General features: G+C 44.0%; 1 protein-coding gene across 1 annotated transcript; it reads right to left on the reverse strand.

Moving 5' to 3' along the window:
• Positions 1-11,641: 11,641 nt before the first annotated feature.
• Positions 11,642-16,347, reverse strand: LOC115548606 (uncharacterized). Its single transcript, XM_030363361.1, has 2 exons — positions 15,787-16,347; positions 11,642-14,736 (listed from the first exon to the last, which is right to left on the reverse strand). The coding sequence occupies exons 1-2, from the start codon at positions 16,082-16,084 to the stop codon at positions 11,642-11,644; spliced, it is 3,393 nt and encodes a 1,130-aa protein (XP_030219221.1). The 5' UTR covers positions 16,085-16,347.
• Positions 16,348-23,410: the final 7,063 nt, after the last annotated feature.

Consider the following 23,410-nt stretch of genomic DNA (forward strand, 5'->3'; position numbering starts at 1 on the left):
CAAGCCCCCCCCCCCCCCACCCTGGAACCGCGGAGCCATCGCATTTACAACAGAATGAAACCCAATAAACCATCAATCTGTGCAGAGTCCTCCGGGAGGGTAAATCGGGCCCGGGGTTCTAGCTCAAGCAGGATATTTACCTCGGGGAGTGTAAACGTGCGGACCGTGCCGCAAAAAAGGCGTGCGTAAAACGGCTTATTTGGTAGTGTAAAAACGCTCAGTGAGAGAGGGCTGTATCTGAGTAGAACGGCTCCAAATAAGCAACAAAGTCAGTTAAAGGGTAATTCCGGTGTAAAATGGATTTGAGATATGTTTGGTATGATAACGAGTTGAACCGTTCGTTTTGGAGCACAAAAACCGCATATAGACGCTTTCTTCAGTTGGCTGTTTTTAGCCAAATCTATCAAAACGCTATAAACTTGGAACTATGGAGCAGTGGTTATGGCAAAAACTGAATCGCTATTTTAAACCACTTAAAAGGCTAGAAGTAGCCCGACACTTCTTTGGTAGTATGATAAGGGTCTTAACATATGAAACGACTCGAGGCATTGAGAACTTTGTAAGTGTACAGATTGTTTATTAAAAATGACATTTTATACACACAATACCATCAGATCACCCGTCGACATCATTTTGTTTTCAAGACTCGATAGGTAGATTGACGAACAAAGAGATTGTGACAGCTGTCTGCAACACGCAAGCTCTGTGTTTGCCTACTTATCTACTTATCGAGTCTTAAAAACAAGCGATTTAGTTTTTGCCATAACCAATAATCAATTAAATCAAAACCAAAACGGATTGAGCCTTCTTTTTATGTCCATGATTGAGCCCCGTTTATAAACAATCCTTCTGGGTTTGTCCGTTGGCTTGTGTCGATACTTCAAGTGTCGATACGTCATCTGTAAGCGCAGGACCTGGCAGCCGAGTCAATCTGACACCCACAACCATAGACATGTTATAGATAGACGGAGCATCGATTGCTACCGCCTACTGGCGCTGACGAGACGCGGGGCCGCCATCTTGGAGTGGTCATCCGCTCCACTCAGTGTAATCCGTTTGGCTGGAGCAATGAACTGTCAGCGCATTTAATTAATCATACCTCACTGAATACCACTGATTTTCACGCGGTTTTTTGTCATACGTGTAGCTATGATAAAGGCCACATGGTTTGGCGTGTTTTATTATTCAATACTAATTATACCAATAGTACGGTAATGTTTTGAAAATACACAACTCAAATGGTCCTACCCCCTCTCCTTCAACGCTGAATCTGACTCCACCCATTCCAAGTACCTGGACGCGCAATCATAGCGCGAACAGAGATGCGCGAGAGCGAGCCAGGCTAGCGTAGGTTTTCGTTTAACAACATGGCACTACATTCAGCTGTAAGTTGCACCCAGTACCGCGGGAAGTAGGGGTGCTGGGGGTGCTGCAACACCCCCTGTCCGAGGCCCTGTCTTATCACAGAAAACGATCATTTCTAAAAACTCCGGCCAAAGTGGAGATTTCTGAAAACGCCGGTTACGTGTTGTCGGGTCAACGGGGAGAAACGGGATTTTAGGTTCTGAAGCGTCACATTATGCACCAGGAAATGCTTAACGTCATGTGAGCGCCCGCTGTACCGTATTGGTCCGAATATAAACACAAACCCCATTGTAAGACAACCTATATTTGGAAAAAAGATTTGAAGACCAGATCTGGTTTTTATGAATAAATAAATTGTATTCATTGAAATAATATACGAAAATAAAAAGGCATAGAATAAAACACTGCATTGCCACTAAACAGTAGTGCAAATAGGCCGTACTGATGTGTACACCAAAGACTATTCCTGACACTCCTCTGCCCCGCTGTGTTCACTCTGGCTGTGGTCGCTCCGCACTGTTTCGGCCCGTGGCAAAGCGAGTCTGACCTAGTGCTGAAAAAAGGTTATATGAAAAAGTGTGAGGGTAGCGGTGGTGCGCTAAACTTGTTCTGTGAGCAGCTGGATGTGAACCATGGTGTGAAGGAAGTGAACACAACGATCGATTTTCAACTGTGCGCGCATGCACTGGTGTAATTGAGCTGCGCTGCTATATATCTTTTTTATCAATGTAACGAGTTGCGAGTCTAGTGCAGGCTGAGTTTTTTTTCTCCAGCACCCCCTGCTGAGAATACGTTCTCGCGGCTATGGTTGCACCAGATGTCCTCATCCTCATCCTCCTCATCGTCATCCGCTTATCCGGGGTCGGGTCGCGGGGGAAGCAGCTCAAGCAGGGGGCCCCAGACTTCTCTTTCCCGGGCCACATTGACCAGCTCTGACGGGGGGATCCCGAGGCGTTCCCAGGCCAGTGTTGAGATATAATCTCTCTACCTAGTCCTGGGTCTTCCCCGAGGTCTCCTCCCCACTGGACGTGCCTGAAACACCTCCCAAGGAAGGCGCCCAGTGGGCATCCTTACCAGATGCCCGAACCACCTCAGCTGACTCCTTTCTAAGTAAAGGAGCAGCGGCTCTAATCCGAGTTCCTCACGGATGGCTGAGCTTCTCACCCTATCCCTAAGGGAGACGCCAGCCACCCTTCTGAGAAAACTCATCTCGGCCGCTTGTACCCGCGATCTCGTCCTTTCGGTCATCACCCAGCCCTCATGACCATAGGTGAGGATAGGAACGAAGATCGACCGGTAGATCGAGAGCTTTGCCTTGCGGCTCAGCTCTCTTTTCGTTACAACGGTGCGGTAAAGCGAACGCAATACCGCCCCCGCTGCTCCGATTCTCCGGCCAATCTCACGCTCCATAGTACCCTCACTCGCGAACAAGACCCCGAGGTACTTGAACTCCTTCACTTGGGCTAAGGACTCATTTCCTACCCGGAGTAAGCAATCCACCGGTTTCCTGCTAAGAGTCATGGCCTCAGATTTAGCGGTGCTGATCCTCATCCCAGCCGCTTCACACTCGGCCGCCAGCCGATCCAGTGAGTGCTGAAGGTCACAGGCCGATGTTCCAATGAGGACCACATCATCTGCAAAAAGCAGTGACGAGATCCTCAGACCACCGAACTGCAACCCCTCCCCACCATAGACATCATATAGGTAGACGCCCCCTTCGGCCTTGGGCGGCATAAATCGTCGGCGCCATCTTGGTACGGGAGTTATTTCGTCTTCGGAGTGAAGATGCCTACTTCATGCGCCGCTTGGGGGTGCACTACCGTCAGGACGATTCAAACGAGATCGCAAGGAATTACCTTTCACAAGTAAGACTAAACAATTGTTTCTATTTGTAATTGTAAAATTCAGTCATGTCACGTAGATCATGTGTTATGTTGAGAGCTAAGAGCTGTTGAGACAGCTAAGTTGCCGCCAGAATCAGACTATAGCTAGTCTAACGTGAAATGGACATGGTGAGCAAAGCCTTATTCTATCGTTCGTCAACAGGAGATAATATTGTCAAGAAATATAGGATATACAGTATATATATATATATATATATATATATAATCTACCACTACTTGCTTGTGAGTAATTACAATGTATGTATAATGTAATTATATAGCATTTATGGTCGCGACGGAAAGCTGCGTTTCGGCTGAGCGACTGGCCTTAATTTCTCTCTGTGATGTATTTAAAAAAGAGACTAGATTAAAACAAAAAAAGGCTCAAAACATGCCACTGTATATGTAATGGTTCTACAATATATGAAGGTGTCACGTAATGAATGAAACTACGGAAAAAATGTCACGATACTCTACATGCACCTGTGAGATGCACGTGCAGTCAGTCGCCGGCCGAAATTGACGTTTTAAACGTTATTTCTATTTAAATGTTTTTCTTTTTTAAAGATACATCTGTATTATGAATCTGACTGACTGGCTAGCTAACCTTTCTCGCAATTTTAAGGTTTCCCAAAGAGAAGCAGTTGAGGAGACAGTGGGAAGTGGCTGTGAAAAGGGAAGACTTTTCTGCCAATGAGAGGTCAATGCTCTGTAGCCAGCACTTTCGGCCGGAGGATTTTGACCGGACAGGCCAAATTGTCAGGCTCAGGGATGGAACTAAACCATCTGTGTTCAGTTTCCCAACACATCTCAAAAGAGTAAGTGCATCACTAAACTTGTTGAAAATGGTTTTTGTGTGTGTGTGTGTGTGTGTGTGTGTGTGTGTGTGTGTGTGTGTGTGTGTGTGTGTGTGTGTGTGTGTGTGTGTGTGTGTGTGTGTGTGTGTGTGTTCATTTGGAATGATTGAGAATGAGATACACCTGTTCAAGTATTTTGTTCTTCGGTTTTAGAAAGTGCCAGCCAGGACTACACAAGCCTCAAGGAAGGCTGAAGCGAGCCTTGTAATTGACTGTTCTTTACAATCATTACAAGTCACTGAACCTTCACCTACCTACCTTGTGAGTATTAACACTAGCTATGCCCCAAAACAGCAGTGAGCATCATGGCATCATAAACATTACTCACTACTGTTTTGTCCTTTTTTACTAGGAACACCCTTATGCATTGCCTCCATCTCCCACTCTTCTCAAGACTAGACTCAGTGAAGCCCTGGCTAGGGTGGAGAGTCTTGAGAAAGAGATGAGGAACTCAAAGGCCCGAGAGTGGAGGGCGAAGAAAACAGTGCGTTGTCTTCTGGAGGACCTCAGGGGGAAGAACCTCATAAATGAAGAGCTGCACGAGAGGCTTGACTTATACTCAGGTAACATTGAAATTAAACTTTGAATGTCAATTATATCTTGGGGCTGTAACCAAAGAAATACAACTGCAATAATGTGTTCAAATGCTTGGCTTGTCTGAATTTCATATATCAGACTTAAACTCCAAATACCTGACGTCTGTAATATGCCCCCATTCATAGTTTGAATAGCATCTGGCACAGACAAAAGCCAACAATCATAGTCTGATAGCTCTAGCTTCAAGACACACAATAGCCAGGTACCTTTGTTGGCAGGTGTTTATGGGCACCTGTTTAGAGCAATCAGTCATGGTTCCTGGCTTTTGTGCATCTTTAAGCTAGAGCTATTAAGTCAATGATTGTTGGCTTTGGTCTACAGCCATGACAAGATTACATTTTTCATTCATATGGCCTTGCCTGGAAATAAACACATTAGCCTATTGGTGTTTTCATAATGACATTCATACTCTTTCAGTCACTTACTAATTACTCTGTGCTATCTGCATTTCAGATCTTCCATTAGGCCTCCTGTCCAAACAGGGCCACGAGTACACTAAAGAGCAGAGGGAGTTTGCCCTCACTCTCCACCTGCACGGGCCCAAAGCCTACTCTTACCTGAGAGAGTCTCTCCACCTCCACCTACCACATCCACATACATTGCAAAGGTATTTGCCATTACATTTAATTGCACTTTATTGATAGGAAATTACTGGTTCAAATACATTTGTATTGTATTATTGCTACTTAATAATAACTACTTTTTCATTTGATAAAGGTGGATGATCTCTGTGGATTCCAAGCCTGGACTCAACACCATGATGCTGGACATGTTGAGAAGAAAAAGAGAGGAAGATCCAGTGAAGTATGGACGTGTGGCGCTCATGCTGGATGGCATGGCCATCAGGAAACATGTCCAGTACAGTCCACATTCCCAGAAAATGACCGGATTTGTGGACATGGGGGATGGCCTAAACGAGACAGATATTGCCACTGAGGCTCTGGTTTTTATGGTGGTTGGCCTACAAGGCCATTGGAAGGCTCCAATTGCCTACTACCTGACCAAGTCTCTGACGCCCGACACACAGAAGGTCCTGCTGGTACATGCGCTGGAGGCCCTGCATGAGCGTGGCATCCGGGTCATGTCCCTCACAATGGATGGGCATGCATCAAACGTAAGCATGTGCAACCAGCTGGGGTGCCAGCTAAAGGCCAACCCTTGTGAGCCTTTGAAAACATTTTTCCCCCATCCTGCGACTGGCGAGAGGGTGTTTGTCATGATGGACGCTTGCCACATGTTGAAGCTGGCAAGAAACATGCTGCAAGCGTACAGCCCAATCTGTAGCAGAACTGGCCTCATCAACTGGGACTACGTTGTTTGTTTGAACGATATTCAAACAAAGAATGGACTGCATGCTGCCAACAGGGTCACTGAAAAGCACATTCAGTTTGACTCACAGAAGATGAAGGTGTCCCTGGCTGCACAGACGCTGAGTCGCTCTGTGGCAGTAGCGCTCCGAACGCTGAGGGACCTGGGGTATCCACGCTTCACCCTCTCTCTAGCGACAGCCGAATTCATTGAGGTAAGACTAGATTCAAACATTGTTTTCTTATCAAAGGGTCCTGGCCATCTTCTTCATCTTCATCTTCTTCCTTTCTATTTCCTAAACAATTTATTTTAGATGATTGACAGGCTGTTTGACATTATGAACAGCCGCAATCCCCGTGCCAAAGGATTCAAAGCCCCCCTGGGATCTTTGAATTGGACAAGGAGTGTGGAACTCTTGTCCAGAGGCCGGGAGTACTTAATCAGTTTGGTGATGAAGGATGGAACTCCCCTTCATCGTTCAAAGAGGTATTTTAAATAGTGACTCTTCCATATGTGCATGCTCTGCTTATGCATGCATATGATGCTCTGTTCTATTGTTCCGATCTTTTTGCTGTCTGCGGTTTTTCAGTTCATACAGGTGAATGTGGAAATGTCCATGAAATGTCCATCTACAACTTTCAAACTGACAAAATATTTTCTTTTTAAGGTACCTGTCTGTCATGGGGTTTGTCATCAACATTGACACCCTAATGCTGATGTGTCCTGAGCTGCTTCAGAGTCAGCAATATATCTGCACCTACCGGTTCAGCCAGGATCATTTGGAGCTCCTTTTCAACTCCATCAGGGCATCAGGTAAGGATCTCAGAAGTTTCTAAATTAATTAAATTGTCTTTCCAAAAAAGTCTTTGACGTCTGAAAAGAGTAAATATCGCTATTAAGTGTTGTGTGTTTTTGGTTTTTAGGGGGCTGGAACAACAATCCCTCCGCAGGCCAGTTCCAGGGCATCTTCCGCCGGCTCATGGTCCGATGTGGTGTCACACCGAGCACTTCAGGGAATGTGGCACCACAGGATGAGACCGTGTCTCTGTCGGCTGTAGAGATGTCCTCTCCCTCTGAAACGGAAGAGCTTGAGGTGCCCTTCGTGAATGTGTCTGCGTTGATTGGGGACCACAGCTACTTGCCAACCCGCTTTGGTGGCCTAGTGGAAAACGCACTGGTCTACATTGCAGGGTTTGTGGTGCGGCAGGTTTTGAGAAAGCTGTCCTGTGGTGAGTGCCGTGCTAGCCTGGTGACAGATGCTGCACGCGCATCTTTCGACGAGAGCTACCACCTGCTGACTCTGAAGAACAAAGGAGGGCTGATGATTCCTTCAGAGGGGACAGTGAAGGTGGTCAGGTCAGCAGAGCGGTTCATTCGCCAGCGTGCATCAGGGCAAGCTGTCAGTGTGTCTGTGATCCAGCAGTTTGTCCGGGCTGACATCTGGACAGATGATGTGTTTCTCCTCAAGGAGCACATTCAGGACACACAATTTGGCATTGAAAACCACCACTTTGCACTGTTGTCCTTGGTTGTGTCTGTATTTCACAAAATCAGGCTGCACCACATTGCAAAACTGAGCACGCTGCAATTACAGACTGGCAACAGTCGAAAAAAGCTCAGCAAGACTATACTTTTTAAAGGGTTCTAGCCTAGATTAAATTATTATATAATATCATATTGTGGCGACTCCTACCCCTGGGGAGTCTGGGTAATGGGGTATTCATAACGTTGTTTGGGGAAAAGGGGGTTTATTGTCTTTAGATAAGTTGTTTATGTTATTAGGTTCAGTGGGGTTAACGGGTTTGGGGTCTCTATTGTTTGTGTGTTTATTGTGTGTAGTGTTGTCGGCAACCATTACCCGGAATTGGATGTATGTCCGTCGGTCAGGTGTGCCGTGTTTTCTGTTATGTGTGCGTGTTTGAATAAAGGCAGCTCTCGGGGTCGTGCGGTGTATTGAGGCACGAGAGTTGCGCCGCCATTTAAACCTGGGCTCCCGTCTCGTCCTTCCCGCGCTGCTCGCCACAATATATTGTGTGAAATTATATATTGTGTCAATTGCACTGCATAGATGTGAAAATGTTATGAGCATGATTGTATATTATGTCAAATTGTACAAATGTACAAATATATATATTATATAATATGAATATATACCTATACTTAAAATATATTATATTGTTTCACATATTATATATATCATATATATGTTATTCCATTGCACATTATACTGAGTCATTATATTATATTGTATTATATATATGCTGTTATTTATATTACAGTTCAACTATTGAGATGTGTATGTATATATTGAGATGTGTATATTTTTACTGCTATAGAATATATATATATATTCTCTTATAATATATATAATATATTTCTCTTAATGATGGTCAATACGTAGTAACTAAAGAAGCACTATTTCGATAGTTCATAGATCTCAGTATTTTCAAAGTGCACGGGCTGTGCAAGAAAAGGGAGCGTTTATCATAGACCCATGCACATGTATGACTGGCGATTTAACTAGCGAGATTCAAAGTAACGTAGAGGCAAATCTTTTTCACACACTTCACGTAGAGCATAAACCCTTGAATACTCCATGAAATTGGTTGCGAAATGTAAAAGGTTATCGTGATTTTTATCCAGATAAACCGCAGCTCCTGGCAACTTGCGCTTGTTTTGACGCGTCTGACAGACCTCCGGCTTCAGAGAGCTCCCGTACCAATATGGCGGCGCCGCGTTTCGCCTAGGCAACGGGCTGACGCAGTGGAGGCGGCGTCTACCTATATGATGTCTATGCTCCCCACCACGACTACGCCTCGATATCCTGTCCATGTATATCACAAACAGGATTGGTGACAAGGCGCAGCCCTGGCGGAGACCAGCACCCACTGAGAACGAAACTGACTGGCTGCCGAGAACAGCACCAGATGTTATAAACATTAAACGGTCACATAAATAATTACTATTTTTAGAAAATGTATGTTTGTTTCATATAATTGTATTGGAAGTCCTGGTTTTCACTAGGGTTGCCGCGGTGTGGAAATGTTCACACCGAGTAATACACTCGTCTCAACACCGGTATTACCGAGTATAAACGGTATAAACTCTGGAACTAGGTCAACCGCCACATAAGCATCGATTTTTAGACCCTTCTCGTCCTTCAGTTGCCGCAGACGTTTGAAAGCAGCGCCTAGGATTATTCTTGATTTCAGTTTTTCTCTTTCAGCGTTTTTATTATCAATTACTCTCTGAAAAAGAGTTTTCCTTCTCTTTGCTGGTGGTGGTGGTGGCGGTGGTGGTGGTGGTGGTGGGGATGGTGGCGTCTTGTCTGCCATGGAAATTGTCTGCTACTGCTAGGTCCAAATGTGGATTAACTAGTTCCAGTAGCTACCGCAGGATAACAACAAACAGGAGCTTGCTCTGGGTCACGAGTACTGCACGAAGGGGTCGCGCGCGGGGCGCGGGGGAGGGGGAGTGCAGTACGACCGTTTGATTGGTACTTACTGTCCAATGCAACTCGGTGGCAATGGAAATGATTGGCTGGAGTTTTTCGAGCCCTGCCCGTTCCACAGATGATTGACTTGTTTAATTTTCATGTCAGTACTTCTAAATCAGTGGCTGTAAGCGGGTTATGATAAGGATTTAAAGTAATTTTGCAAAAATTGCCAAAAAAGCGAATTCCGTACCCAACCTTTAAATCTTGCTTGTGAAAAGTAATCCCCCGATTCCTATTATGGATTGTCCGCCGATTTGAGCAGGAATACGCTGAACAACAGCCCGGCATCCTGTTTCTACTGCTGTTGCTGCTCCCGGTTGACCACTCCAAGATGGCGGCCGTATTTCTCGCGTCCCAGCAGCCAATGCTCCGTCTATCTATAATGCCGCTTTTCCACCGCACATGTAGCTCGACTCGACACGACACGACTCGACACGGTAGCAGCGCGGGTGCTTTTCCACCGCAAATAGTACCTCCGGGACGTGGGCGGGGTCGTCTGCACAAAAGGGCCGTGACGTATTTTTGTACGCGACGCAAACAACACCTACGTAACCCACACATGGACAGAACCCACATAACAAGAATGGAGAACATCGATGCGATGGTATTCGTGTTCGTATTATTAGCTGGCATGTTGAAGAAGTGGAATATGTTGGCTGCGGCGCTACTATGGCTGTTCTATCGTTACCAGCATGGTTGCCATGTCGCTCTCGTGACTTCGTCACACTCTCTGGCCAATCAGTGGCCGGCCGTCTGCCGACGTCACCTTTTAGCATCGGCTCAGCCGCTTGGAACCTAGAGCGAGGCGGTACTAGAAAAAGCAGCCACTTGAGGTACTAGATCGCGGTGGAAACGCAAAAAAGGCGAGCTGAGTCGAGTCGAGTCGAGTCGTGTCGTGTCGAGCTGGTACCATGCAGTGGAAAAGCGGCATAAGATGTCTATGCCCACAACGGTACAGATGGCCTAGTGGGTGTGCCTTTATACAGAGTTAACACAAAACCCTCTCTGACTGTCGCCCCCTGCTGGTGGTTTCATGACCTCACTAAAACTGACCAGAAGGGGCAGCCTGCAAAGGATAACTTTAAACAAATATTGGAGAATATACAATGGGCATCAATCAAATAAAAAGGTTTAAAGTCAAAACAGATAATTGTAATCATCTTTAATTCTTTTAGGTAACGCATGATTCAACATGATTATACTTTAGTAAATATTGTTTTAGAGCCTTGGTTCTTGTCCTCTAATACAGGGGTTCTAAACATTTTCACTTCAAGACCAAAAGGAGAAATATGTGTCTCCCGGGACCCAAACTTATAAATATTGCCTCATTAATTGCCATAACATCTACATCAAACCATGAATTAAAAAATAATGAGAAATGTATTAATCTCATGACAAAAGTACATCACAGTCATAATCCAATGTGCTGAAGTGTGTGTTACGTACACATATGAAATTGCACAATTAACTTGAAAAATTAGGACACAGAAGCAGTAAGTCAATACACTCAGTGACTCAGTGTTCCAGCTGGAGTGGAGTATGTGGCCAAGCATATAAAGTACACAGAACAACAGAAATGATATCAAAATCAGGGTAATAAACTCAAAAATAGGGGAATAAAATCAGGGGAATACATTTATTTGTTCATTTCAACATCGCGATCTAGACTGAGCGAATCACAGAAGTCTCGCTTCAATGTAACCTCAGCCAGAGAATGAACAGGTTGTGGGGGGGCTCCAAACCCAGCATCTAGGCTAAACAAACCAGTGAAGCAAAGAAGAACGCTCCTCTATCTGAATTAGGAAAATGCATTCACACATCAATTTACAAAATCCCCAATAAGAAAGACAGTTTAAAAACATTTCTATAAATTTCATTACTCTGTTAATTCTCATCAAGAGCATCAATGTAATTAAATCAAATCGAGTATAGATTATCGGAAAATAAGCCCTGACAGGGCTAACCCGACACCGACGCGGTAAATTGCCAAAAAATAATTGACCGCCGGAAGTCGGGAAGGCCCATGAAATTGAACAGAACATTCTACAGCATTGACAAGAGCTGTGTATTAAGAGCCTATATTAACTTCTTTTTTGGGGGTTTGTGCTGGGAGAGGTACTAACCAGTGGACTGTCCTACTGCAAAATTGAGTCGGCCGTGGCCCCACTAGCAACCTTCCCCGCGGTAATGGCCTTTTTCTTCAGCTCCTTGAGTTTATTGATGCGCTCCAGGTAGCCAGGCTTGCCCTCTGACTTCTCTCCCTCTATCAGCAGGTCGATGTATTCAGCTGTTGAGATTGGATCGGGCCTCAGAGCGATCTCCTTCAGGGTGTTGAGACACTTGGCTGAGCGCTCCATCAGCCCGACCACCTCGTCCTCTAGGTGGTCGTGCTCCAGCTCCATCTGTTTGATGATGTCACCAACGGACATGGCTTTCTTAGAGGCCGTCTCATACTTTTCTTTCAGCTTGCCTGCGAAAGCTGACCCGTGTGCTTGGAGAATTTGAGATTCTTTTTTATTCTCCTCAAGTTGAGTTAAGGCCAATTTCACCTTAATCTCGATATTCTCAATGGAGATCTCCAGCTGAGCTCTCTGTCTGAGCATGGTTAAGGTCAAGCTCTTGGTCTCAATGACTTTCAGATCAGAAAATTTTTTTTGCATGTTTTTGGTTCCTATGTCCCACATCCTTTTATGGACATCATCATCATCATCATCATCATCATCATCATCATCATCATCATCATCATCATCATCATCATCATCATAATCATCATTGAATGCACCAAGTCTAGAGTTATTGAATTTGAAGTGAATTGGTAAACCATTTTTCGTTTTAGGACATGGGACCCCGAACTCATTGATCGCCCCGAGAACCAGAGGTTTTGTGTTATCTGAAAATGTCACCAGAATCCGGATGTTCTCTGCCACATCTTTGCCAAATATGCGGAGCACCGAATCAAAGCAGTATTTCTGCGTCGTTGTAAGCCGAGCTAAAAGTGCTTGGACCACGAAGCAGATGGCATCAATCTCGCTGATTCCACTTTCAGCAGAGAATAAATTTGCTAGCTGACTCATAATCAACCTATCTCTTTCTTTGCCTCTCGTGTCTCCAAAACCCGGCGTGGCCACAATAGTCAGGGAGTAGTCGATCTGGAAGCCCTCTCGGTGGTTGAGCTTGTACACGGTGACTTCAGAGGTCTGGCTGTGAGCCTGAGACTTGGCCGTGCCTTCGTCTACCAACTTGAATCTAAAAGTATCGTCCCATGTGACACCCAAGATGTAGTTGATCATCCTGTTGATCAGGGTGGACTTGCCCGACCCAATGGCTCCTAGAACCATGATGGTGCGGTTCTTTTTACCAAAGTCTTTTCCAAACATGAAGCATTTGCATCCCTCTATCTCCATGGGCTGGGCTTTCAAAGGAAGAGTGTAAATGTCCCGAGTACCTGAATTCTTCCTGCCTTCATTCTTAACTGCTTCTGCTAACCGCTTAGAAAGATCTCTAGAACTTAACTTAACTTTACTGGATGGTAAAGTTTTAATTGAAGATACACAGGCCGGACCGAAGCCGACTGTGCAGTTGGCTCTACACCTGAACTGATACTTTTTATTTATCTGTAAGCCGGACACTGTGACATCCCCAGCCTTGCTCTCTATTTGTTGATGCCAATCATCGCCTCCATGGACACAGAACTCAACAGTGTAGTGGTTCACAGTTGTCAACCCAAATCGAGGTGGTGAAATATTCAGTGTTACACTGTTGTGGGTTATGTCAGCTGTGATCATTTCTGGCTTCGAAGGTGGTTCAAAGTTGTCAGTCACTAAGGAGCCATCCTTGTAGAGGTGGAGGGTTGCACCTTTCTTCTCATCATCTCTTGTCGCAGCTGTTAGAAATCTGATGCTGTTGTTCTCCTTGTTGGCTTCTGCAAAATCTTTGAAGAGCTTTACTTTCTCTTTCAGTTTGTCCATTACGTCATTTGAGAAGAACCATTGTTCCTTTTCTACATCATAAGCACATGGCACGTTGTCTGTTTGGGTTTCATCCAAGTAGTTGGACAGAGCTGAAAGGTAAGGCTCTGGGGTTTCCAGGGAGGTAAAGACAAAGCACACAGCATATGTGATATCTCCGCTGTGGATCTCATGGTGCAGAGTGCTGCGACTAGTGACGATCGTCATGTTGGGCATTTTGTCAATCAGAGAGCTGATGAGTTTGATTTCTGTCTCTTTGCTTTCCATCCACTCATTCAGTTCACCACTTTTGAAGGGAGAGGAATGTACCTTTTTCAGGATATTTGCGAGAACACTTTCCTCCTCTCCTCCTCCTCTGATCAATGGGAGTTTCCTCGCCATAATATCCTGGAACTCCAGTTTGTACTGAGAAACCAGCTCTTTAAAATCCTTTAACTTTTTGTTAATCTGTGGGAACTGCTTGGCTGTTGTGCATCTTTCTGCATCGTTGCATCTCCTTTCCAGCTCGCTGAGGTCCTCCATGACATTCTGAGCATCCCTGACTAATCTATGGCTTATCTGTCTAACCAGTTCAGCAGCAGCAGTATCTAGATTCTTCAGTGGCATTAACCAGACCTTCTGAGGAACTGCGTTCTCTCCGTTGGTTCCCAACATCTTAGGTAGGCTTTGAAAGACTTCTATTGCCTCCCTAAAAGACACAGGGGTTTTCTCAAGGTTAAAGTCCCCATGGAACTTGCAGGAGAACTTCTCAACATTTGCAATGTCCTTTTCTCCAATGTTCAGAAAACCTTGGCCTTCTATCTTCAAGGTGGGTGCTTTCTTCATCAGCACCTTTAGATTTCCCTCGATTTCTTGCTTATCTTCCTTTTCTGACACTTCACGGTCAAACACAAAGAAGGCTTGTGCCCCATAAAGGATTCCTGTCACTACGTGTGTTGCTTGTTCTGACTTAAAAACATCTTGATGCTTCATATTACCACTGCCAATGTGATTCATTGACAGCTCTTTGAACTTGGTGGTGGTGTTGTATTTTAGTGTCACTCTAGCCTGTTTTCTGGAAATCTTAGAATCTGAGAGAAACTTAGCAGAGCCTTCTACCTCAACCAGTCCACACAGAAAACTGGCTTTCAGTGAAGCTTCAACCTTCAATGCAGAAGATTTGTCTTCGATGGAGTCAGATGCAACTATTTCAAAGTCATTGTATGGTTGGTGTCTTTCATCTGCTCCTTTCTCTAAGGCTTCCCGGTCCCAAAGTGTCAAAGCTTCAGAAGAAGACAAAGAGAAAACAAATCAGCATCTGAGCTCACAAGAATGAATAAAAAACATAGTCCTACACATTTTGTTTATATATCAGCGGATGGTTTCTTACTGAAAGTAGGAAGAAAAGGAAAGGAGCAGTTGAATCTCAATGTGTTAGATACCTGGATAAATAAAGGTCAACTACAAATCAATGAAGGTGTGTAATTGTCCTGATGTGGGAAGATATAGGCTGGTCATTATTCTGAACTCATCATTGCTTAAACTCACAATAATACGTTACAGTAGATTCTAACTAACCAAATCACATGTTTTGAAAACAGAAGAGAGTTGGTCTTTCAGAACATCCTCTGACTTGTTTCTACGCAGGGTGGTTTATCTGGTTATAATAATAAATGTTTCTGTAGGCATTCAGGATTGTGTTATGTTGTAAGTGAGTTTGAGGTTTGTAAAATGGAAATGGGGTAAATATTATCTTTGTCACCATCCTATGTGTTTGTCACTTTCTTTGTCGCAGCATTTTATATTAGTCAGCCTAAATGTATGGGCTTCCATGTTAACTGCTGACAGCCCAACTGTTATGTTCAAAAGACCACCCTCTGAAAAGTAGCTTCAGCGAAGGATCAGACAAGCTACTGATGAATGTGTTGTGTGCTCTCTCTGCCAGCTGAATTAAATCAGCTTCAATGCTCAGCTTAACTAGAAGTTATTTTACCTTCAAAAGATAATTTCCATGACAGTAGCAGATAATATGAAATGGGTGGAGGTAACAACATAATATGCATATTCTCTGCAATTAAAATGATTAATTAATCTCTTCTCATCTCAACAATTATGCCTATGAACATATGTGATATGGTTTGGTTGTTATTACTGAAAAGCATTGTCAAATGGCTTTTTCCAGGTTCATTGGAGCTAATATGAGCTAATATTCATAATAACATTTGTCCAGAGCCATGGATTTCAGCCTAAACACAGTTATAAGTTAAAATAACAACAATAAGAGATCTTGTGTCTTGTCCGTTAGAGTCTGGACTCTGTTACATCATATTTACCGGGGATCAGTGAGTCGTTGCGGCAGTCGTAGAGCATCCCCAGACTGAAGGGCCGGCCCAGTGCGGCCAGCACTACAGTCTTACCACTGTCCACGGCCATCTGAAAACACACACACACACACACACACACACACACACACACACACACACACACACACACACACACACACACACACACACACACACACACACACACACACACACACACACACACACACACCATCTTCTTCAAATATATTTTAGAAATACCATAGCTTATAACAAAGTTAATTGAAAGATAAATTAGTTTAGCAAGCATTATATATAGAATTGCTACTTAGAAAGAAAATAAGTAACTCTACAGAAAATGGTTAAATAAACGCAGAGATAAATTATGAATAATTAAATGTCTATTTTCAGTTTTAAATTGTATGCAGGCCAACGCTGCTGTTAGGCCTACTATAATACTGACAGGTTTATAATATTAATTGTCTCGTAATAATAACTCGAAAATGCATTTCCTGCAGCAAATGCAGTGAGTGCTGTAGTGCAAAGTGAGGTTGAAATATGTTTTAGTAAAGTCACATATAATAAGGCGTAAATACATTCTGGGTTAAGTCAAGTGAAGGGATTGGAACAGTCTGAATGGAGCAAACAATGTACTCCGGCAAACCATTAAAAAAAAAAAAAATGGTTGGAAACAAATAAAGTGAAGAGTTAAACAAATAGCTAATGTGATCAAGTTTGAAGCGATCTCCTTCAGGGTGTTGAGACACTTGGCTGAGCGCTCCATCAGCCTCGTAGGTTCGTTTCTCTTTCACCGTCTCGGAACCCCAGTAGAAAGCTCTGAAGGCATGCTTCGTTGGAGGGCACTCGCCTTTGCATTTACCAGACCAGGTAAAGGCCTCACAAAAATATTTGTCACGGGAGGAATTGTGGGAAGAAACGTTACCACAGTCTTAACCAGGTCAATACACAGCTTTAGCCAGCATGATTTGTGGCAAGTGACATTACATTCCTCACAGTTCATTGAGTATTCTTCGGTTTTAACTTTAACAGGCCTTGTGACGCTGACCTCATAATCAAATTCCTTATTGTCTGCGATAGCTGACTCGTGTGCTTGGAGAATTTGAGATTCTTTTTTAATCTCTTCAAGTTTAGTTAAGGCCCATTTCACCTTCATCTGGAAATTCTCAATGGAGATCTCCAGCTGAGCTCTCTGTCTGAGCACCTCCTTGGTTAAGGTCAAGCTCTTGGTCTCAATGACTTACAGATCAGAAAATATTTTTTTCATGTTTTTGGTTCCCATGTCCCAAAGCTTTTGAATGCCTTCTTCTTCCTTAATCATCATCCTCATCATTGTTTCCATCTTCTTCAATGTCACCCCCCTCATTTTCGTTGAATGCACCAGGTATAGAGTTATTGAATTTGAAGTGAATTGGTAAACCATTTTTCGTTTTAGGACATGGGAATCCCGACCTCATTGATCACCCCGAGAACCACTGGTTTTGTGTGATCTGCAAATGTCACCAGAATCCGGATGTTCTCTGCCACATCGTTGCCAAATATGCGGAGCACCGAATCAAAGACGTGTTTCTGTGTCGTTGTAAGCCGAGCTAAAGATGCTTGGACCACGAAGCAGATGGCATCAATCTCGCTGATTCCACTTTTAGCAGAGAATACATTTTCTAGCTGACTCATAATCAACCCATCTCTTTCAATGCCTCTCGTGTCTCCAAAACCCGGCGTGTCCACAATAGTCAGGGAGTAGTCGATCTGGAAGCCCTCTCGGTGGTTGAGCTTGTACACGGTGACTTCAGAGGTCTGGCTGTGAGCCTGAGACTTGGCCGTGCCTTCGTCTACCAACTTGAATCTAAAGGTATCGTCCCCTGTGACCCCCAAGATGTAGTTGATCATCCTGTTGACCAGGGTGGACTTGCCCTGCCCAGTGGCTCCTAGAACCATGATGGTGCGGTTCTTTTTACCAAAGTCTTTTCCAAATATGAAGCATTTGCATCCCTCTATCTCCATGGGCTGGGCTTCCAGAGGAAGAGTGTAAACCTCCAGAGTACCTGAAGGTCCTTAAAGGGGTAGTTCGGAATTTTGGACATAGGGCCTGATTCCCAAGTGAGCATTGGTATTCTACATCACTGGAGACAGTTTTCAACACATTTCATACAGTCCTTCTAGTTGCAGAGTTTGCTCGTGCTAGGCTAGCGCAAGTCAACGGGCAATGCTAGCCTGCTATTAAAAACAGTCTTACCCACTCCACAGTACACCCGAGGTAAATCAATTATAACGCCAGACTATAGATTTAAATGTCTGTTTTGATAGAATAATGTTAGAAATAAAACTAACCTTGCATCGCATGAATCATCGAGGGACTACTTTCTCAGCAGAAGCGGAATTTTACTATGCGCTGGTTAGGTTTGTAACCGAATCACGACAGAAGAACGTAAACAGAGAAGCGTGGGACAGAAGCGCAATTGAACGACTAGGCAACATGATGGTTCAGTGTGCTTTTAGAAATTGTAGAAATAAACGGTACAGATGGGCACCACAAAGTTTCCACCAATTTCCAGTGCGAGATCCAGAAAGGACTCAACTGTGGCTTGTTGCTGCTGGCTTGGACATCAAAACACCGGCTCGTACATGTACGGTTCGTTGGATACAACAAATTCCTCATAATCGTCTTCAAAAGCAGATGCATCGCAAACTCCTCCAAACGTGGGCATATCTTGTTAATTGAATACGCTTATAGAATTCCTTCGTTCACTGTACTCTGCGTTTGTAGCAATGACAGCGGCAGGTAACCTAGGTATCAGTCCGCCGCTGCCGTAGCCTACGTACAGGAATATAAACACTGCTGCTGAGACCCCGCAATTCCCTCAAAATGCAATGCAATGCAAGGTTGGTTTTATTTCTAACATTATTCTATAAACAGACATTTAGATTTATAGTCTGTCGTTATAATTGATTTACCTTGGGTGTACTGTGGAGTGGGTAAGACTGTTTTTAATAGCAGGCTAGCATTGCCCGTTGACTTGCGCTAGCCTAGCACGAGCAAACTCTGCAACAAGAAGGACTGTATGAAATGTGTTGAAAACTGTCTCCAGTGATATAGAATACCAATGCTCACTTGGGAATCAGGCCCTATGTCCAAAATTCCGAACTACCCCTTTAAGTCTTCTTGCCTTCTTTCTTAACAGCTTCTGCCAACCGCTTAGGGGGGGGGGGGGGCGAAAACGCTGTTTTGAAAGGATGAAACATTGTAGCAATATTTGTTAACTTCTCTGATTTCTGACTAATTCAAACGGTTGTAAGATCTTCTGAGGAGTTGAGAAGATAGCAGGAAGGTTAGCCCTGACCAGTGGCGCAAAAAGTGGGTATGCACTATATGCGGTGCATAGGGGCGCCGAACCAGAGGGGGCGCCAAAGCGATGGAAGTACAATTATTTCAGTTGGCATTTTCTGTATTTAACAGCGTTTGTGTACATGATATGATGATCAATAACAGAGGAACGTCACTGATAAGGCGCCCCCCCCCCCCCCCCCCCCCCCCTCCTTCGCCTCCCTCCCCCCCTCCTCCCCACACGGCGCTCCAGTGGCCGCCCCCTCGACCACGCCCTGGAGGCGAGCGCCAGAGTGTCTTCATTTGAACCGTATTGTCATCTGATGACACGTACCTCAATATGGAGAGGCAGAGAAGAAAGCCCTCGGGGTCACAACATAGAAAAAGAAAGATTGGGAAGGTCGTTTTTTTGTCAGTGTATCAAGAGGAGGCTTGTAAATATACAGGTTAGCTAAATCTACTACTAGTAAAACAACAGGTTACTGTTGTCTTGCAACTGTGTACTGAACAGAATGGAGCCTACAATATAACGGATCATAACAAGAAAAATAAAGGAACTTGTTTGTGGTTATTTTGTTTTACTTCAATCTCTATGCAAGTCTTTGTTTTATGTCAATAGACCCAGTAAAAACGGAGTTATAAAGTTGATACTTTATAACTCCGTTAATAATCCAAAATTTAATAAATTAATAATCCAAAAAAAAAAAAAAAAAAGATTATTATCGTATCTGAATCGAGACTGAATCGTTCTACACAGTATTACGATGCATCGAAGAATCGATTATTTTTCCCACCCCTATTGGTTACTGTACTCCAACAGTTCTAACAGAGTCTATTGTTTTGCATACAAAGCTTTTTGGTGAAACTAGATTGGTGGGGTATAATAACTGGCAGTGTCTTTCAAAGATACTGAAGCACCATGAAACAAGTGGTTACCACATGAATGCTTATCTGATGTGGAAAGAATTGGCACCCCGCTTATGCCTAGGTAAAACTATTGATAGCGAATTGCAGAGAGCCTGTTGACTCGAGTGATCGACTGCATACTCTTCCTTGCAGAAAGAAACCTGCCACTGAGGGGGACTGTGAAGATGTGAATGGCATCTTCACTGTGTTAACATGTTTTAAAAGATTCACGTGTTCCTGTCTGGCTGTTAGCCCTGTAATAGTCTGCAGCTGTGGCTCATAGATTAATTGAGCCACACCCATTCTGGGCTCCTTAAGAGGGCCAGAGTTCTAGACTGGAGGGCGGCTTGAGTTGTGCAAGTGACTCGACTGTTTTTAAGTAAAAATATGTTTTTACCAACAACATTGTGCGTCGAGGAAACTCTTTTTCACAGGGACAAAATGCACAGATAGGAAATCCTAGAAATGGACATTTTCTGGGTATCCTTGATCTCTTATAGCACGGTATGATGTTACACTGGCAGAGCATCTTAGAAAGGCTGCCTCTAAAAAAAACATTGGATATCTGTCCTGGTGCACTCAAAATGAATTTTTTGATTCAATATCAGAGTGTGTTTACGGTCAAATTTGTGCCCAGATCAAAGAGGGGGGGGGGCGCCTGCTATGTGTCTGCATACCCCCCAGAAAGTAGGCAGCTGCGCCCCTGCCCACGCTACTCTGCCTCTTATTGGCTAATACTCGCTGCCTTTACTGATTCGATTGTTGAATAATTTGAATGATGATGTTCAATCATCATATGATATTTATATATTGATATTATATATCTATCTAACGAGATGATTGATGTGGAAGAGAATGATGTGCGTTTTTTTAATCTAAGGTGAAATATGAACAAGGATGCATTGTCAAATTCAGATCTAAAGTATTTTATTTAAATAAATGTTCCAAAAATTACTGAAACACCATGTTTGCCTCATCTATATTTTACATTCATGCAGGCTGCCTGTGTGACCAGTAATACCTACAAACTGCTCCTGATCAAGTCATGTTAATTGTATAATAGTGGCCAACTCTGGCGCATGCTGTGTTGCAAATCAGCTGTTCAAAGACACAGTTTACAAAATAAATTACTGACTTGCCAAGTGAGAGAATAGGTGTCATTCCAGGAATAAGGAATAGTTCACTCAAAATTCATAGTTGTCTGTCACTAGTCTGTTGGCCAGTATTGGTTTAGTTTCATAATCCTTCCTCCCTGAGATCAAGCAGCAGAAATTATGTGACAATAAACATATACTACTGAAGGATTTTTAGGTAAACTAAATAGAGTAGTCTAGTAGTCTCACATGTCACTGTTTTTAAAACAGGGCGTTTTTCTGGGCTGTGTTAAAAAAAGGGCAAACATTTACTTCTCCAGGGACTACTACACCACTGCGCATGACGTATGTTATGCTACGTCTGACGCATGATACTAGCGCGTATGTAGCTGTGTTTCTGGTACTGATAGGGACCAATGTGGTTGGCCGCTTTTCCACCGCACATGTAGCTCGACTCGACACGACACGACTCGACACGACTCGACACGGTAGCAGCGCGGGTGCTTTTCCACCGCAAATAGTACCTCCGGGACGTGGGCGGGGTCGTCTGCGCGAAAGGGCCGTGACGTATTTTTGTACGCGACGCAAACAACACCTACGTAACCCACACATGGACAGAACCCACATAACAACAATGGAGAACATCGATGCGATGGTATTCGTGTTCGTATTATTAGCTGGCATGTTGAAGAAGTGGAATATGTTGGCTGCGGCGCTACTATGGCTGTTCTATCGTTACCAGCATGGTTGCCATGTCGCTCTCGTGACTTCGTCACACTCTCTGGCCTATCAGTGGCCGGCCGTCTGCCGACGTCACCTTTTAGCATCGGCTCAGCCGCTTGGAACCTAGAGCGAGGCGGTACTAGAAAAAGCAGCCACTTGAGGTACTAGATCGCGGTGGAAACGCAAAAAAGGCGAGCTGAGTCGAGTCGAGTCGAGTCGTGTCGAGCTGGTACCATGCAGTGGAAAAGCGGCAGACTATCGAGACTATCGTGCTTCGCCCTTTAACTCAATAGCGATAGCCTTAAAAGGCTGCGCCTATACTCATAGAATCTAGAGTTACAATACGTAACTATCGACATCCACACATGCGTAAGCCTACAGGCGAGTTCACATGTCCTAAACTGTTTTGAAAGTGAGTGTGTGGATAGCATTTTACAAAACACGTAAAAAAAGTAAATTATGTGTATTTGTGCATCGTGACGTATTCGTGTGTATATCCTTTTACAATGTAGTTGGACACGTAATGTGAAGCGTAAGTGTGGATATCATTTTAGCATCCACAAGTAAAATATTTCTTTGTAGGCCTATGGAAATTGATTGCAAGGCACAAGGAGAAAATTATTGTGGATTGTGGTAAGCCTACACGCATGTGAATTGTCTTCTGTGGGTTAGGCCTACGCATAATCAGGTCTTGCGCATTCACATTTTACAGCACAACAGTGTGATATATTGGACAAAAAATCACAAAGACAAATGAGCAACTCACAAGAGCCATGCGATCCACAAATGTGTAAAAGTGGTGTCAATATAACTGATCAAAGCACGTTTCTGTCCTACCTTGGCTGTCCCGGCTGAGAGCAGGATGAGAGCTCAGTCTCTCTACGGTGCTGAGCTGGGTGGGCTACACCCAGGAGGGGGTGGTGGCTAGCTCATTATTTGAAGTCACACCATTTCTAAGAAATGCTTTCCCCCCTGTGGATGAACAAGGCAAGTGCACAAGAGCTGGAGTCCTACCTGAACGCTTCACCGTCTGATGGGTTCATGCAGAATTGTGCATTTCTCCACGTGGCTCAATAAAGTATCTTCTTCTTAATCCTCCTAATAACGTTAAATATGACATGCAATGCACATGGATTAGCCTATAGCTTTCATGTTTATACACACATCCTCTCTCTCTTTTTCTCTCTCTCTCTCTCTCTCTCTCTCTCTCTCTCTCTCTCTCTCCAAACACGCACGCACGCGCACACACACAGACTTCAATGTCTTTATTTGTGTCCGCATTTATAAAATACATTGCAAGGGCACAAATATTTTCAGTTGCTTTTGATGCCCTACATCCTCGAAACAACATGTTGCAGTACTTGAGTCAAACATGCACAGAATAGACAATACGTACACATGAGCTTATTCAATCAACGTTGGTTGCACACAGTCTGTTAACAGACAGAGAAAATCGTACAGAAAACACCTCCTCCTCCAAATAGCTCGGCTGCCTATAATGGAGGAGATTGAGCAATATGTTGCAAGCTGCTTTGCTTTACATTTGGACAACCTCATAATTCTCAAGCCT

Source organism: Gadus morhua, chromosome 8, assembly GCF_902167405.1.
Source record: "Gadus morhua chromosome 8, gadMor3.0, whole genome shotgun sequence".
Classification (NCBI taxonomy): Eukaryota; Metazoa; Chordata; class Actinopteri; order Gadiformes; family Gadidae; genus Gadus; species Gadus morhua.

Bases quoted from the DNA above. Each gene is read 5' to 3' on its own strand.
- LOC115548606 (XM_030363361.1), bottom strand. From the start codon at position 16,084: ATGCTTGCTAAACTAATTTATCTTTCAATTAACTTTGTTATAAGCTAT. The intron at 14,737-15,786 runs GTAAATATGATG...CTTCTTCTGAAG, and splicing joins CAACGACTCACTGATCCCCG to CTTTGACACTTTGGGACCGG.